We start from the raw sequence: 19,564 nt of genomic DNA, 5'->3' as shown, positions 1-19,564 counted from the left end.
TCATCCTGAATTACAGACTGCAGTTCAAGGCAGCAGAGCAGAACCTCCTGGGGATCAGAGGCACCAGACAAATGTGCCAAAGCTCCTCCTGGAGGGAAGTGTGCCTGCTCAGTTGCAGTGCCAATGAATCTGACAGTGTCTCCTTCCAATGAGCAGTACAAAATCAGGATGGAAAATTTTCACACCAAGGAAAAAAGAAATAAAACTACAACAGATTAAAAAGCAACCAACAAACAATGAGAGATCAAGTTGTTTCAGCAACAGCACTTTTGTCTCTCTCCCTTTTTTAGAAGTCCTCAAAACAGCAATCCCTCTAATTTCCTCAAGGTCTAGCTGTATTTAAAACTGCTTTACCCCTGAGAAGGGACTCTCATGAGAGATCAGTATTCTGATGTGAATGTAAGTCACAATACATACACAAGGCTATACATTTCATAAATAACACACAAGACTGCCATACTTCTCCTTTTCCTATTCAGTACAAAAGAGAACCTCCACAACTGTTCTGCTCTGCAGCACACATCACACAGCAAGGAAGACAAGAAGTTGCTCAAAGGTTAATACACTTCAATGCAAGAAACTCAATTTTCAAACCGTCCCTCAATGGGTACCACTGCAAGCCAGACTGACAGGCATCAAAGCAAGATCACACAGTCAGATTAGAAACACAGCAGAAGTCATTTGCTCTGTGATCAAAACTAAAGCACTTATTTCTACTTTCTCTCTCTTGACAGTATTTTTTATTTGAGTTAAGACACACACACACTTGCTGTTACCTCATTTGAAAAAGCCTCCTTGAAGTTTTGTTGCAACAGCCACCCCTAAGAACCATATTCATTTACACCCTGGGCTGAAATCCTTGAGACACCAAACACAGCAAAGCAGAAAGCACAAAGGGGAAAATGGCAGAGGGATACATCTGCCTGAAAATGTGATCTTTCTTTGCTTCTGAAGCTTTCTTCAGCACAGAATGGTTAAGGCTCCTAACGGTTTCAAGGAGCTACTGACCAGCCAGGCTGATAAAACTTACTCTTTTCCATGAGGAAGTTTACACTCAGCATTTGCTTTACTGGATGTGACATATTGCCATGCCGAGTTGCTCACGACAAAGTAAGTCCTTCTCCTGTCCTTCAGACAGCCCTCATCTGTGCAGAACATCAGGTGCTCACAGCTCTGGACGTATTATATAACTACTGTTACTATTTATGATAAGGCCCCAACCTCACTTGATTAGCCATTAAATACATGCAACAAAAATAATGACAGTTCTTTATGACAGATAATTACAGTATTTTAAATGATGTGGCCAACACTCAGCAGTCTTTATTTTTAGGAAAGGTTACTGCATATATCAAATGCTGTGTTTTACCCTAAGCTCTTACATCAGAAAGACAAAGCCTCATTCTACCTCTGAATCGCCTCTGCTGGCAGCCTAAAGGTTATTTTCAATGCACACTCTACTTCGGAATTTAATACTGCAGACGGAACCTGCCACTTGTAGTTTAGTCAGCAGAATGAACAGCAGCAAATCACTTGTGAAAACACAATCTTGTTCTCCATCAGGAGAGTTAAATGAAAGCCTAAGGAGTAACACTGCTCTGGAGACTCACACAGGTGTAACCTGGAGAGCCATGCCACCTGAAGACGAGTAAAATGTCTATTACACTTCCTGTGCCCTAAGATGCCAGAAATTAAGCTGAAATGACAGCTCTGGGCTTTTGGCATCTGTTTCAATGTTGCACATCTCCAAAGCTAACCTACATGCCAAGACGAAAAAGGTATTTGGAAAAGCTGGCCAAAGCAGACCTCACTGCTAACAAGTTCTGTGAAAGGACAAGATCTGATTCAGCTGGGTTCCTGTTTAAATTTACCAACCCTTTTTCAAAGTCACTCCTATGACACCTTTTTCTTTGTTCCTCCTCCTTTTCAACCCCCAAAACCTTATGCATATTTACTGAATATAAAATATATTTACTCTCCTACTGAAATACAAAACCAGTATAGCTCTGAATTTACTGTTTCCCAGTTTCAATTTGAAGCTTTCTTTTGTTTACTGAAAGACAGGTATTATCCATCCTATGTTTTACATTCCTTCACCTGCATCTGTGTCTCTTTCTAAGTCAAGAGCTCTGAATTTTAATATATGTTAAGGATTTCCGTTGTCTTCCTTAATCATATGCTTCCTGGTAGGTTACTCTTATTAGGTATTTGAAGTTTTCAAACCACTTGTGAAGTAAAGACAACATGAACGTAACAAAAGGATTTAACCTACCTCAAGGAAAAGAAAATAACCTAAAAGTATCACCCCAAAGAGCTTTGAAATTAAAAAAAAATTAAAATGAAAACCACTAACAAACATAGGAAAATGCCCCCAGTGGCTTCTAAACCCTGAGTCAGCTGATTTGAATTCAGTTTGTGGCTTTGCCACAAGCAATTATGCTGGAAGCTTCTATTAAGCTTCCAGCATCATTTTGGTAATTGCAGGTAAGGAACCAAACAAGCGAGAACTCACGATGTGGTAAAGCAATTAAAAACTGACTACCAGTACTGCAACAGGCTAGGAGCAAGAGTAATGCAAGAGGCTCATGCCAAATATTTTCTACGTTCTTGCTGCCAATCCCAGGATTTAAAAGTGTATAGGTAGTTCATGGATATCGTGCAGCGCCTTGATAAAACTGTTTTACCAGGATATTTGTCCATTGTTTGATTATGCCCTCACCCCCACTCTTCTACTGTGAATGAAGCATTTGAAAACTTTACTGTGTCTACACTTGCTTTAAGTATACCTAAATGGCCAGAGAGGTAAGAAAAATTCTATGTGTGTAATGTCAGCTCTATCCTGGCTGGAAAATGATGTTCAACTGTAATAAATAAAAATACAAGGCACAAGTGAAAGCCCCAGCAAACTTCCAAGAGCAATCCTCTTATCTAAGAACTGTAAGTCTACAATTTTATGGTAGAAAAATCTGCATTTTTGTAGAGAAATGGGTATTTGCCATTGTGAAGCTGGAAAAAAAAAAGAGATAAAATCCAAAGAGCTTCTCAATAAAAGCAGCAAAATAATCTGTGATTTTAAAACTTTGTTGCAGTGACAAGCTTGATAAGAATGAACCATATTAGAACTCCAACAGAATTATCTGCCAGCCGGAAGACATGACTTGCCAATACTGCACACATTCCTGAACAGTAGCATGGTGCTGCCCCTTGTGTTCAAAAGGCTTTTACAGCTATTCTTTCTTCTTGGCCTCAGAACTGCTGCCAGCATAATGAAACACATTACACAGCATTTTGCAACTTTCTTACATGTTCATAAAATTCAGACATAAATACAACCTGTAGCCCAAAACTAGTACTAACAAGAGTTTTCAAAATGAATCTTCTCCTGCAAAGGGCATCCAGTGCTCTGCAGTATAAACACAACTTGTTCAGATACCCAGAACATTTCTTCATGTTTGATAAGTTCCTTCAGACAGTCAATTGCAATGTCACAAACTCACAACTGTGTAAATTGGTACCAGTCCTCCAAATACTCAACAAAATGCTTTCAGTCCAGAAGTACATACACCTTGATAATTACTAATATAGGAATATTTGCTGCTCAAAGGCTGAGCAGTCAATTCAAACCAGGTGCAGTAAACTAGGGTGGTTCTTCTACCTTTCATTTTTTATAGCGACTATAATTGAAGTTGCTTGTCTTGCTAATATTTATTAAACATGCTTTAATATTTATGTTATTTTGATTAACAGAAAGTTTCCTTATGGCTTTATGGTCATTAATTCATAATAATATGAGTGCTGTGTTATAACACTGATTCAGTTTAATTTTCACTTCCATTCAAGTGTTACTCAAATTCAAAATATTGCCAAGATAAGATACTGCTAATGAACACCTCAAGAAGGCACAAGTACTTGGCTATACACAGCTGCACTGGCAACTTGGCTTGCTGGAAAAGAAAAAATCCAGAAGATTTGTTCTTATTTTGCACAAGTTTCAGCACAAGACCATACTAATAATTTTGACTATGGAAAAACATAAGAATATGAGACCAAAATCTCACACGAAGTATGATGTGGGCTTCTATCAAGGCATAGTCGTAAAGCATTTCATTAAGAGAAATGGAGCTAAAGTTACTACAAGCAATGCATATTAGAAAGTACTTTACAACATGCTGCAAACATGAAAAATGCTGCAAGTACCCAGTATTTATCATTATCAGTGGAATCTTTTTAAACTGAGTTTTCATGCATTCACCACATTCCTTTATGAAGGGAACCGTAAGAGAGGTTCAAGCCTAAGGAAAAACAGCTCAGACCAAAATAAAAGTTTATCTGTTCCCTTAAAAAACACAGATGACCAGCCAGCTGCAAAGGAGGCAGAGTCACAAGTCCCGACTGTCTGAACACCCAAGGTGCATCTCTTGTCTCCCTGACCAAGGTTTGTGCAAACCAGGATTCTCATCAGTTTGGATTATTTACAGAGACAAACAAAAGCTGTGAAATATTAAAACCCTTTTATTGAAGAGTACTGTAGTTGTGTGATGTTAAAACCAGTAAAATTGATAAAAAAGGCTCAGAGCTTCCAAGAAAAACAGAATAATCCTTCCTAGCTGGATAACAAGATGACTGGCAGTTTCCAGCTACAATATAAAACTGAGGAGAAAACACTACAAAAGAATGAGATATCCTATAAATGAAAACAAGGCTTTAATCAGAGCACACATGTCTACTACTGCTTTTGAACTTCACTGTTAGGTTTTCAGTTCAAAACCCGAGAGACAGAATGGTATAAAGAAAACTTCAAAACACTCAGTATTAGCCAATCTTCAAAGTGGCTTTCATAAATCTTAAATTTCAGCAGCAGCAGTACATTTCAGTGCAAATTTCCCTACCACTAACATACTAACATTACTAATAGCAGTAGAAATTCACAAATGAAATCATATTAGCATAGCTGGGAAATGACTGTTATGACAATCCTCGAACACCTTCCAGACTTCACCTCAAAACTTTTTAAAGCTTTCTATTTCACACTTATTTGCGACAGTGCATTTCTCACAACATCCTCCTCTATGGGAAAGACAAAACAACTACTGTGTAAACAACAAAATTTTGTTGTTTACACAGTAAACATACACCCACAAAAATCTTTGCCAACAGTGTTGAAAATGAGTTGTTCCTTCCGTTAGCCAGGCTATTATAAAATCAAACCCAATAATAAGCAGAGGAGGACTAAGCTGGAGATTAATGTTCCTCCATGCTTTTCAGCATTATAAAGCTACTTTTATAACACTCCAGCAAACTGTACAGTGACTGACATGAACAAAATGACAGTAATCTGTCACTACTTCACATTTCCCATTAGGCTGATTCAAATGGTTATTTATGAACCTTACACTTCAATGGTCACTTTGATGACTAAACCATAAATTAGAATGCAAAGTGAATATAAATTTGATTTTAGAGTAACAACAAATTGTCAGCAAAGAGGGATATTATTTAATTTCTACTGACGCACCAGAAAAAAGTCAGCAATACCAAGATGAACCGCATCATAATAAACCCCAAACTTAGCAAAAAATTGTATGCTAGATCTCATGTTTGCTTCAGTGCTTCTGCATTTAAAAATAAAAGCACTTTATATTATGCTTGGTTAGTTTTAAATATAAAGTCTTAATAATGTCAGATGACTTCATTACTTAGGTCTTCAATTAAACAGAGAGGGAGAATGAACTTTTTCAACAGAACATGATGATATTTGACACCAAATAAATATTAATATGAACTTAGATGCTCAGGTTTTTAATGGTCCTGATGAAAAACTTTTAAGACAGTGTTGCTATTTTTACATTTATCTCTTGCTTTACAGATAGGAGTAAGACAATCTGAAACACAACAGAAGCTCTGCAAAGCACAAGAGTTTGCAGTTTTTTAGGGAAAAAGAAGTCTTTAATACCCAAACAATTAAGTCTTGTAAGGATGCATGTCAAAAAATTATCTTGATAAAATAATTTTCTTCTATCTGATTATTTTTTGTTAAAAAGTTCCGCTGCCTATTATGTTACTGTATAATAACATTTATTATCCATTACTCTTGAAAACATGTAAGACAAACCCTTCCAAAAGTGAATGCAGCGTGACTGTAATTTCTCTGGAAAATGCCTAAAAGTGCAACATTAAAGAGATATTTCAACATAAGTTTCACTGTCTTAGCAGTGTTAAAAATGGAAAATTGTGTCAGTGTCTTTAATATTCCTTGCTTTTCAAGCATATTTTCCCTGAAATTCTTACATGGAATGATAGCAATCCAATTTAAAACCAACTTCAGCAATTTGGCTTTTAATGTTGGAGAAGGCCCTTAAATAGCTGATGTTTGAAACAAACATGCAAAACCCTCCAGGCATAGCAATAACTGAGGCCATTCTGAATTATTCTGGTATGTCCCAGTGATACAGTAATAATGCATAACAAGAAAGATGCTGACGGAAAATCTTTAGGCTAAAAGAAAACTTCAAAAAAGGTGCAAGACAAGACCCCTACCCTGGACAAAAGTCCAGCCTGTGAAGTCTGTTTTAGAGAAATAATATCTTTTTTTTAGGATCTACAGAAACAAAGTAATCTGGGTTTACACATGACATAGAGACAAAAGAGGAGTTTTATTTTTAAATCTGTCCCAGACCTATTAGGACTCAGATCAGTAGAATCATGTTTTGCTGAGAAAAAAAAAAAAAGTTGGAAAGTTTTTATTTAGCAAGACTTTATCTTAAGCAAGCATTAGAAGAGCTGAGAATGCAAATTATCACCTACAGATCTGAGAAAAAACACCCCAAATGTAATTGCATTGGAACAATCCAATCCAAATTGCTGCTTTGGCAAACACTTAAATAAAAAATAAGCAGTGTTTGGGTTAAAAAAATATAGTAAAACTATGGTAGTACAAAACAACACCCTGGGAGATGAAAATAAAAAAAATAACTTGCACCTAAGCCATCTATACTTAATTGTCAAATCAAAGGGCCCAGCTCCCGACTAATAAGAACCCATCTAACTGACCTGCTGGCTGTTTAAAGAGCCATATTAAAGCAAACCGTGGAGGAGCAGGTGCACATGTTCATTCAGTGTTTAATAAAAGTACCACTGAGCTCTGACTGGTGTCAGCAAGCACAGATTTTGCAATGAGGAGCAGCTTAAGCACTGCAAATTCTCACAGAGTTCAGGCATAGAAACTTGCTTTCTTCCCACTTTTAGTGGTCACTTTAGATAGACAGTGGATATAAATGAGAAGTTAAAAAAATATCTGAAGTTCAACCTAGTCAACTTCACTTCTTAGTAACACGGTAGCTAGTGGAAGGAACAGAGATACTATAAATGCTACTCAGAGAAGGTTGAAGAAGAATATTGCCAGTGACTCAAATTTTCCAAAGAAGAACCTATCACCCTGTTTGGACACATTTAGCCAGCATTTACTCAATGCACTTTAGGATTTTCTTGTTCTGTTTCTATTCTAACACTGTATCTGGAGATGGGAAAAAACAAACACAGAAGAAAGTGAGACTATTTGGAGTGAGTGTCAAAGTCAACCCTCAGAACCCATGATAAAAAGACAAACAAATTCATTTATCTAGAGATGATTTTAGCAAGGAAATATTTTTTTCCATCTCCAGTGGCATAAGATAGTTAAATGAGTAGAGAACAAGTCCCATAAAAAAAATCACAGAAATTAACATACCTGCCGTTGAATAACCTCTAAGTTTGCTTTGGCTTTATTCAGCAGTTCTTCTATTTTTTCAGAATCTGCTATGTTCTTGTTTTCTCTAAAGGCATCTTTTATCCTTCTGATGGCGTATGTTCTAAACACAAACAATAAGAGGACATGTATTCATAGATATGCCATGATTTATGTCATTTCAACATTCTTTAAAACATGCTGATACAAAAAATAAAATGCACACCTCCCATATATATAATATATATTTATATATTTTGCTCAGTTTTAGACACATATCATTTTATTCAGGGTTTTGTCCTGCCCAAGTTGAACTAGTGATCAGATCCTGTAAAAAAGTGGTTCTATTAGATGTTACTGCAGAAAAATGTCATATTTGAAGTATCAGTCCAGTCCTAACTGCTTATTTGTCCTGAAGCCATACTGTTGGACGCCCAGCATGGAATACTGCAAAACTCAGGAACATTACAAAAAGGCTAAGGACCAGAAAATCATTCCCCAGATTATTTTGAATCAGCGTGACTATTTCTTAACCTGCATATCCAAAAGGTCATAGTCACAATATACATTTCTACTAGATGCAGTGTTGTAATCTAGTAGTCAACAAAGGTAGATTGATGGACAAATTAATACAAAAAGGGCTCCTTCCCTATCACCCTTTTCCTCTCCTGACTAGGTGCACTTCATCCCTTAGTCCAACACCTCCTCATCCATCTCCCCACTAAGAAGCAGTAACAGGGACATGATTTCTGCAAGATGGAAGAGGTTATGATCTCTGCTTCCAGAGAGGAAGGTCCAAAGCTGCAGCTCTCCCCAAATCCTGCCCTTTCTTTCCACCACAGCAAAGAACTTTCACACAGTCTGTAGTGTACTGTCATCCTCCCTTCCCTTCCCTGCAAACAGGGCCAATTTCCATACGAAAATAAAATTTTCAGACGGAGCAGTGGATACTTCCATTACATGGGTCCTTGGGAGGAGCTGGAGAAATACAGTAAACTGATTTTGCTCATCTGTCTTCCTTGTGTTCCTCTGTACCATCACATCACATCAGTATCACTTCTGCTACAGAAAGTAAAACCCTATGTGTGCCACTGGAAGGAAGCAAAAGGCTGCAAAATTCCTCCACGATTAGTTTAATATTTCAACAACCCTTTCCAATCTTGTATAAAAGTGGAACATGAGGGACAAAATTGTTTGAAACACTATCACAGAAAATCCAAGCACAAGACTGAAAATAAAATTACTTGGGAGAAGACTGTGGAGAGAGGAAGAAGAGGAAAGATGAACAGCCAGTGGCACCCCATTCCATTAGATGGTGCTATCCAGCTCCTAATGCAGCTTTCACCAGCCAAGCAGCACATTTTGTCTTTGAGCTCATAAATAATACATTTCAATCACAGGAATCGGGATGGCTGTGGAGTGCCACTCTGCCACCGCACCCTGGCAGATGGTGCGTGCTTTTAATTAGGGCCTGCTCACCTCTAATGTGACACTGGGGTGCGTGAGGGAGCGAGCCAGTGTGTGTTTGGATGTGTGAAGTTAATAGAATGTATTAAATATGGAAGCTCAATCTCATCTGCAGCTGTTGTCCTAGCAAGACATGAAGGGGAAGCTGATTATTTCTTCTAGAAAAGAAACAACCCCCAATCATTAGTATATAGTGTAATTCTGCTGCTTGATAATGGAGAGATTTCAAATCACCCCACATACATATGTAGGGTTAAACTGTGCATAACATACAATATTTTCTGAAAGAAAGGACAGGTTTCCAAGAGACACAACAACAAACATATATATATTTAGCTTAAAAGAAAAAACAACAGCATGTATCTATTAGTGGGTACAAGTCTTTCAAAATGCAATATAAATGAGTAAATGCTATCTACATAAAAAAGATAGATGGGACAAAACTGAATTCTTGTTCATTATAACATCTATGGACTGGAGGTGGTTTTTTTTGTTTTGTTTTGTACATATGGTGGGCTAATTGTTCCATTTTCTCTCTCTTCCTCTAATTATACCCAACAATTGTTGAGAAAGAAATGTACATAGAAAACAGACCAATTTTTATCTATAATCACAAAGTTGCACTGTTTTTACCTTCTATTTTTTTACCTTCTAATTTTTTAAACTTTATGAGTTTTAACACCCAAAGGAAGTTACTTTACATAGGCTTTAACACAATCTTAATTCTACAGCTAAATCCATATCTCTAAACACACTTCAAAGACTGGCTCTACAGCCTGGCACTACTCTTCATCAAAGTTACACTGAGATTTAATGTATCACTTAAAAAGAAGGATGAGATAAATTCAAAGCTCAAACCCAATACTATAATGACTGTAAAATATCTTTTCTCCCCCATTGAGAGGTGTCAGGGAAATATTTTACCAACACTCAAATTTTCTAAAATTATGTAAAAAGTGTTGAGCCAAGATATAAACAAACAGGAAGGCTTTTTTTTGCATGTGTGTGTGTTTTTTTCCTTTGAACAACAGCTTTTTATATGCACAACAGTTGTGAGCAGTGTCAATTCAGCACCTCGATACTCTCTACATTTCAACAGTTTCTGAACTGAGAATGCATTAAAAGCTAGAACTACCACAAGAAACACAATATTGCTTTGAGTCTGTGAAAAACTAAGCCCTTCTGAAAGTACAGTAGTGTGTGTAAGCAACACATGTTTGAGAATAACCTGTTCATTCAGACATGTATCTGTTGGGGTTGTTTTACAGAGCACTGCTCCAGAGATGATCTGGCTGATGAAGACTGGTCTGCTGATCAGCTGGTCTAATGAAGTGTATTTTCAGTTCAATGAGCATAACACACCAAACCCAAACCTGACATTTGAAGGCACACCTAGAAATACCAGTGGCAGTGAATGCATGGTTGTCTACACAAAACTTTACATTATCCTAAAAGAAACACTATCTGCAGACAGAGTGAGTGCTGAAAAGACTGGCAAATGAAGTGATGGCTGTACCTTATGGATGATTATTTACCTAAAGGGGCACAAAGGAACTGCAACAAGTTTAAGCCAATGTGAAGAGGAGCTATTGCAATTTCACTGCCCTGGCAGACACAAACCCTCCCTCTGTCCCTTTTAGACCAGCACAGTCAGTCTGATATTTGGCCCCAGCTGAGCCAGTCCAACTTGGGAAATTGACAGAAGGCACCTACTACAAGAGTTAACTTCATTTTTAGTTGTTTGGGGAATTTTTTTTTTCAGATGATGAGCTTCATCAGCTCTCCATGGAACTGGATGAGCAACATCACTGAGGAGGAGGGAATACAGCAGTACTGATTTTGATGGACAGAGTTTGCAATTGATCCCATTAGAAAGGCCAAGCAAGTCACACAAACAAAGAGGAGCTTTCAGTGAGAAGGTACCAAGCTAACTCTCCAGAGAAACAGAATAGGAAAGCAGTTTTGGATATAGTACACTCAAAGAGCTCCCACAGACTGTGGAAAAAGCCTAGTTCCTAATGCAGTAGTATTCATTAGGAAACATCATTTAAATTAAGTCTTTAACTACATTTCACCATTCATTATTTTTCTCACCTATTTTTTTGAAAACAGATATTGAAGGACACAACAGGTATTTTGCTTTTATCATCCAAGTGCACTGAAATTTGAATAGAGAACACCTTTCACTTTATCTTCTGCAAAGACTTCTCCAGTGACAGCAGGACCCAAGCAAGAGTGTACAGTTGAATATATTCACTCAGCGCTCTCATACATATGCACACTCAAAATACCTTTTGTGATCCCTACTTACGTGCATCTGTCACACAATTAATTCCCAATTAAATGAAAATTATGTCCTCGATGGGCAGTAGACTTGGTGTGATGGCTGCAGACCGAAGCCACCGCAGGTGAATGGGGACACAAGGCAACAGATGCACATCAGCAGAAAGCAGCAGTGGTTGGGCGTTTATACAAGAACAAGGCCAGAGCAAAACATTACCACAGACTCCCAGGCACTGGGCACTGCCTACTAATGTTATGAGACTACAGTGCTGCCAAATAACAGTAAAAACTAAAGGGAAATCAGTCTTTGGCCCGATAATCTACCTACGAAGAGTTCCTCTCTTTTCTTCCCTGAAGCACAATCAAAAGCCTAATGCGTCCTCATGAAAATGAAGTCTACAAGAAGCAAAGTCTGTTTCAGACTATTAATGAAAAATGAAATCACAATCCAGGTACTTCAGAAAATAACTGCTGGGGACTTACATATTTTATTTCAAAATGTTTACTTATGTCACGCCTGACCAAAAAAAAAAAAAAATCTTTGTGCTATGCTAAATGAAAAGAAGCTGAAATGTCACACAAACACAGTTCCAAGCTTTCAAAATAAACCTAGCCAAGTGATGTTTTTCTCAGCACCACTTTAGATTCTGGATTCACCAGTATCACAACAAGCTAAAGGTTTAAGTAATCTTTCCAAGACATCTTTACAAACATGTTGACATCTTGGCCTTGTGCCTGTCAACAAGCACAGCATATTAATACATCACATCATAGTCACAGGCACCACACTGCAGAACACAATGGCTATTACAAGTTGTTGGCCATTGAGCACGCACATGAAGACAGAAGAGGACAGACAGTTGTGGTACACAATCTGTGCCAGCAAAACAGATGACAAGGGAAGGGGCCACCAGGTTAGAATACTCAAATTTAAGGCTTTTGAAAAACGTCTAGAGTAAAATGCATTTTTCCTTATTAGCTTCAGTTATATTCAATAAATTAAGGCAAGTGAGAAGTAGCCAAGCTCTAGGAAGCCCACTGGGGTTAACAGCTCTGGAATGAAGAATATGATGCCTTCATTTAAAGACACAACATGTAAAAGTGAGATGCTCATTTACAATAGAGTAGCATTACATCAAGTGAGGGACCCTTTTCATAAAAGGTCTGTTTGCTTTAACTGAACTATATTTTCTTACCACTGCTGCCTTCCAACTAACATCTATTAACTTATGGTAGCAACAGGATGAATTTTCAGAACTTCCCATTATTACTAGCAAAACATGCACTAGATGAGATCTGCCCAACTAAATTTTCAGCATTACATATCATTTTAAAAGGGAAAGTTTTTTAATCATCTGCAGAAAAATAATTTTAGCTCACAGTAAAGTTTTGTTAGGATTAGTGAAGATGTATTAATGTACAGAATTACTTCTGAGGGATTGCCTATTTAGATGTATATATGTGTACATGTTTATTTCCATATATGTGTATGTATGTATTTATCATGTTTTTTCTTCTACAAATATCTTATTAAAAGACACCAAATAAGTGAAACAAAACCTGCATGTTATCACCATCTAACACTAAAAAAATAAACACATGACAACAGGTGTGTGTTTGAGACTGAGAGGTAAATACCTCCTGGGGAAGTAGTTGTGACTGGTCAAATTAAACCCAAGACCAACAGAGGGATGTGAACACAACATTTTATCAACAAGTTGTTCCTCAAACTCCATCACGAGACACACTTTCAGCACTGCCACTTCAAGTTACAGCACAACAACAACAACAACTACATCTGCCTGTTTTTTAAAATTCAAAGCAAAGCCTGTTCTTACAACCAGGATTTCTTCAGGGGAGTCAGGGTGGTGGCTAGATGCTGAGAAAGGAGGAAAGAAGAGTAAAGAAGAATAAAGATTAGACTGCTGGTAAACTGGTAAAAAAGAGTATTATTTACTTGAATTTTCTAACAAAAAACAGTCACTAGACAGTCTTCACAAAAAGCCTATAGAAATAAACCTACCAGCCACTACTTGGTTTTTCTGCTAACATACAATACATGAAATCCAATGCAATTGCTAAGAAATACGCCCAGAATAGAACAGTACCAGAAATAATTTATGAGAGAGGATTAACCCAAAAGAACAGAGACTAGGAATAATGACTGATGAAGGTTAGAAAATATATTTGAGAGAGGGTGACTGTAACCATGTGTATATAATACATGTTGTATGATCAGATACAAGGATTTGTAGCTTATTTCTAAAGCAAATATTGCTATTTTGCATCCCAGACCTAAAAATGTCTAATAAAAACTTGAACCTTTTCCTTAAGTTTCCTTTAATTTCCTTTTTTCAATGTAAACCCAAAAAAGCCTCCCTAGATTTTCAGAGAGAAAGACTTGTGGATGTTTTCAGAAAAGGAGAACTTCTTTTTTCTGACTATATCTTTTTATCAGTTTCTGTCTGTACCCATTTCAAAGCAGAGGGCATGGATGACAACCTGATCAACAGGATCACAGAATCATTCACATTGGAAATGTTTCTGGGAGGTCTCTAGTCCCACCTCCTGCTGAAAGGAGGGCCAGTGATGGTATCAGACCAGATTATTCACAGCTTTGTCCAGTCAAATCTTGAAAAACAGGACGCTGACCAGATCACCTTGCCCAGAAAACAAGCTCAACTGGTTGATTGCCCTTGTAGGGAAAAAATTTTCCTTATAGCCAGTCTGAAGAGCCTCTCTTCCTGTACTTTACATCTGCTGTCAGTTTTTCTCCTCCCAGGCCCCTCTGGATACCCTGAGGTACTGGCTGTTTTCAGGGTCCCTCAATGTTGTTTCTTCTCCAGGCAGAACCAGACCAGCTCCCTCAGCTTTTGCTCACAGGATAAGTTCAGCCCCCTTGGTAGTTTCTGCTGGGCTGCCTACAGGTTTGTCTGTGTCTTTCCTGCTGGGGGGCTGAGGAGGGCAAGACTGGACACAGAATTGTGATTTCCCTCCTATCAATCAGCTGGCTAAGCAACTCTTGCTACATCTCAGGATGCTCTTGGTCTCCCTTGCTGCCAGGGCACACAGCTCTGTTTGCAAAGACTTTCTTCTTCCCAGGACACTATTGGTGCTATTCATAGTTAACTACTATTATTATTGCAATTCACCAAAACATACATTTTTGAGGCTGTATTTCTAAAATACAAACAGTTATTGGCTTAATTCTAAGTGTAAGGAATCTCTGCGGAAAAGAGTGCCTTTCAGGTCAGGGTTAAAAAAAAAGGTAAAGACGTCCAAATGAAAGCATTCTTTTAATCTTAATTGGAGTTCCAATTTCAATGTTATATCGCAGAAGAGGCTAAAAAAGAGGGTTATCAGTGAAGGACCCAACTGCACAAATTCTTCAGTTAACGAGGCAAAAGGCAAGGATGTGCTGCAGGAACTATAACCTGAATTTGCTACAGATGAAAAGTGTCCTGATGGCCTGAAATAAGTAATAGCTCTCTGCTGAGCTTTCACTGAGAAGCCCTTGCCAGCTGCTCTACAACCAGGACACCAGGGTAGCTCAGCAGTCCAATTACCAGGCAGGGAATGCCTTGAAATGACAAGTTCAAAACCTGACAAGGTTGGTTTTTCTCTTCTTCCTTTTGAGACAGATATATACCACTCCATTTGCCGTGCTGCTGTTTCTGAACAGTTCATAAAAGAGGCCTGGCCTGCTGTGTATAGCCACTACAATATTCTTCTGGAAAGATTAGTTTTAGTTCAGTGCTGTGACCAACATTTCTCTTTTCAGCATGGCTAGAGGTTCTCCCTGCACTGGTATGGCCTCACCTTGAATATTGTCTGCAGTTTTAGTCACCACAAGAAAGATATTAAGCTATTAGAGAGCATCCAAAGGAGGCCAACAAAGATGGTGAAGGGCCTTGAGGGGAAGCTGTATGAGGAGTGCCTGAGGTCACTTGATTTGTTCAGCATGGAAAAGAAGAGACTGAGGTGAGACCTCACTGCAGTTACAGCTTCCTTATGAAGGGACGAGGAGGGGCAGGCACTGAGCTCTTCTCTATGGTGACCAGTGACAGGACCTGAGGGAATGGCCTGGAGTTGTCAGGGGAGATGTGGTTGGATATTAGAAAAATGTTTTTCCCCTAGAGGGTGTTTGGACACTGGAACAGGCTCCCCAGGGCAGTGGTCACAGAACTAAGCCTGGAAGAGCTCAAGAAGTGTTTGGACAATGCTCTTCGGCATATGGTGTGAGTCCTGGGGATGGTCCTGTACAGAGCCAGTAGATGGACTCAATCAGCCTTGTGGGCCCATGCCAATTCTCCAGATTCTGTGATCCTGTGACTTGGATACCCCGAAGAGGGCTAAACATATTGCACCTCTTGGTGATGTCATTTAGGGAACCACTGTGTGCTAATCAGCCTTTCTGGATGCAAATATTTCACACTTGACAGTGGAAAATTATTTTCTTTTGATGAAGCAATAGTCGCTAAGGTTATTTTAATTAAGCAGCAGGACATAAAGTCTTGGGATAGTCTAACTACTTGGACTGCAGTATGGTTGGTCTGCATGATGATAAGATTTTGACAGGACATTTCTGAAGCACAGCATTATTTCTGAAAGTATAGTAAATATATAGTTACAGGATACATGTCGGAACTCAGAATGTCCCATAGACATTCTCGGACGTTCCAGACCCAGGTCAAAAGCATCTGAGACCCTGGCATGCAGCCAGAGACCCCTGTGGCTTTGAATCTGACCCATGGAACAGTTTACCAACTTTGCAGGAAGAACAAGAAGTCACAAAAGTTTAGATATTGTAGTAGAAGTAGTCACAAGTAAAGGGTAGGATTTCTGAGTGCTGTACAGGGGGGTTTTAAGCCTTGTACGCAGGGGTCCAAGTTTTGTACATGGGGGTCAGGAGTTCTAAGATGGAGGGACTTGGGTGTGCCCTGTCCTCTTTCTTTCTCCTTCTTAGCCTCCATGTCTTTGGTGGTGTTGGCACTCACAGATTGGTTTAGAGTAGAAAGTCACCATTCAATATAGATAGTAGGTATTGGGGAAAAAGTATAAACATGTAGTACGTAATATATGATATAAAAGATGGCACCAGCCCCCTGGGAGGGCAGAGTGCCTTTGTCTGAGCTGCTGAACGGGCCACAGCAGTTTAGGGAGAAGAATCTTGTAGATAACCAACAATAAACAACCTTGAGAACAGACAACAGAAGACTACTGAGTCTTTCTTCGAAGGCACGGGTTGGAGGAGGGACTTTTCCATCTTTCGGGGTCATCCCAATCCGGGGGTGAAACCCCACAGATACATATTTTATTTTAATATGGAAATTATGCCAGTTCCTTAGAAGAGAAAAGGGATCAAGTATCAGAAATATATTAACAGTATACAGTTTTAAAATAAATGAGATATTCTGACTTACAAAAGATTTAGCAAAACAGTTCTCTGAAGGTCACCTGAGGTAAAAGTTTGTTGGCCATTTTGACAGACTAGTAATTTTCAGTATACTGAACAGACTCCTAACAGAGTTTTACTTTGCAAAAGTGATCCTTGGATTCTAGCAATAAAGACAGTTAATTTTGCCCCCTGATTTTTGCTCAAGTAAACCTGAGATTTCTGAGACAGAAGGATGTAAACATCATAGGTCCAAATGAAAGAAATTGTATTGAAATTAGATAGAGTCCAGTTATCTCACAACAAAGGCAACAATAAACCACAAATACAATTTATTTAACAACCCACATGAAGTAACATACCATCTGCTCTGTTCATATACAACATACTAGAAGTTACAGGATTTAGAATATTTAAGTTACTACCCAAAATTTATTCTCTCATCCATTTCTAACAGCTTTACAGCTTATCCAAAAATCTTTGTTCTTTATAACTCAGCCAGTAATGACAAATATCCCTCACTGGACTTCCTACCACCATTTGGCTCAGTGACCTTCCTTTATATGAAAGCACTGCATGTTTAGTTTAGCAAATTTACATCAGTTTTGATAACAATGATGGATATGTAAAATTACTTAGCAGCACATAAAATTCTAATACATGCAAAGCCTATTAGTCAAATCTAGAGCCTAAAAAAGTCAATTTGGAATTTGTAATAAGATCAGCATCCTACTTTGTGCATACAACAGAGGGCTGAATATTGTTTTCAGACATTTGGGATTGTAAATATATGCCTTTGGACAATGCATGTAATGTCACAGGAAGTTCAGATCCAGACTACTCTGATTATTACCAAAGGCTCAGAAAAAAGAAATGCGGGCTATTTTGTACACTATGAACACTACTTAAGGGACAGAAAGTCAAGTGAACTAGATATTTCCTTCTGTTAGATATTAACTAGATATTAATTAGATAGATATTATCTAGATATTAACTAGATAGTTTCCTTCCTATTTCCTTTCCTATCCTTTCTATTTAATTAGTTACAGGATATGGAAGTCTTCACAGACTTTGGAGATGATTACATCAGGACTAAAGAAAAAGAGGCTAAAATGCCCATCCTGAGTTGAACAGTAACCCAGAAATGCAAAGGAAGCAAACTCTGGGCATCAGTTCATCCCCACAGGAAACCAGAAGCAGCTTCTCACATGAAGAAAGAGCAGTAGGACCCATGGTGAACAGAGGCAAGGATTGGAGGAAAAAGACTATTCTACTCAGTAAAGCTGAATGACTGATGCACCATGCAGTGAGGCAGGTTTGAGGTTTTCAGGAAGGCACAGCTGATCTTCATCCCCACAAATAACGCAGCACCCCTGGGCATCAGGCATGACGTGCCAGAACTGCCCACCTCGACTTTCTGCACTCCACAACTCTCACCTCCCAGCTGCTACCAGCGCAAAGGAGCACTTAATAAAAAACAGACCCTTGGCAGGCAACTTACGAAAAAATATGTCCACAGCGCTTTATCTTTGGGGCATGAGGGTGATCAGATAAGACATACCCAAGACCTCCGCTAGCTCCGGTAAAGTAAATTCAGCTTCTCAGGACCCACCCATCCTATGCATTTCTCTGGAGTCCAGAAGTAAAACAGGAACCAAAGCAATACCAAAACCTAACTGAAGTAACACAAGGAAAAAAAAGGGTTACATGCTTTATCCAACAGTTACTCTAAAAAAAAAAAAAAAAAGTAGAATAGATTATCTATCTGCCAAACATGAAGCAAAGAGCAGCTACTAGCCAAAATGTTTCTTTTGGTCTGTGTATGAGCTCCAACTCTAAAACTGTGGCACATACACTCCTACTCTCCAAACTGTAGATCCCAGCATACAATGCAATACTTCGATCTGACAAGATATACTTTAATATCAGACAGAAAAATGAGATTAAATTTAAAACTCAAGGTATTCCAGTCCAGTGAACAGAAGTCATTCAATAAACCTGCTGACAGATCTTTTGTGCACTTAAACAGCTTAACTACTGTAACAGAAAAGGAGATCAAAAGTATTCAGGAAGACAAAGAGAGCAGTCAATTTTCCTTTTTAAAGAAGAGAATCACTGACAAACACCTTTTAATCTAGACAAGCCCAAGTACATTAAATATAGACATTAAAATTTAGAGGTGAAGCTACGCTAAGGTCAGTAATTTTTAAAGTGTCTTCCAGTCAACCTCTTAACACTCTCTCTAGGAGTCTTACGCTATGAATGAAAAAAGATTACCATATTATATTTCTATATCTCTACACACTCTAATAAGACTAGGTTCAGACTTCAGACATTTAAATATAAAAAAATATTCTGCATTTCAAGCCAAAAATGGGTTAGAAAAACCCGCAGATAATACTCAATAGCTAATTAAAAGTTGCAGAAAAATAGTCACTCACATGAGTAATGGTAGCACTTCCTGTCCTCTGTTGGCAAGCAAAGAAAAAGAAAACATAGAGTAAAAGCACCTCCTTTTCCTCACATAAGCACATGGCCTCTGGCTGCAAGAATTTCTTCTCAGATAACATTTACTCTAGATGTGGAATTAACATCTGGTTAAAACTCAGTAACTCAGACAAGTCCTGGCTATGGTTACTGCAGGAGATATTAGGGGAGGAAAAGAGGTATTAGGAGTGGTCTTCTTATCATAAGGT

The 19,564-nt window shown here is 38.3% G+C and overlaps 1 protein-coding gene across 3 annotated transcripts in view; it reads right to left on the bottom strand.

Moving 5' to 3' along the window:
* LYRM4 (LYR motif containing 4) overlaps positions 1-19,564 on the bottom strand; it is a 93,425-nt gene that overhangs the window by 64,054 nt on the left and 9,807 nt on the right. For all 3 annotated transcript variants that reach the window (XM_038127265.1, XM_038127263.1, XM_038127266.1), the window contains exon 2: positions 7,727-7,847. In XM_038127265.1, the coding sequence (XP_037983193.1) occupies positions 7,727-7,847 (121 nt within the window). The remainder of the gene's footprint in view (positions 1-7,726; positions 7,848-19,564) is intronic.

This window comes from Motacilla alba, chromosome 2, assembly GCF_015832195.1.
Source record: "Motacilla alba alba isolate MOTALB_02 chromosome 2, Motacilla_alba_V1.0_pri, whole genome shotgun sequence".
Lineage (NCBI taxonomy): Eukaryota > Metazoa > Chordata > Aves > Passeriformes > Motacillidae > Motacilla > Motacilla alba.
Note: the sequence above shows the minus strand (reverse complement) of the source record. Positions and strands in the feature narration are given on the sequence as shown.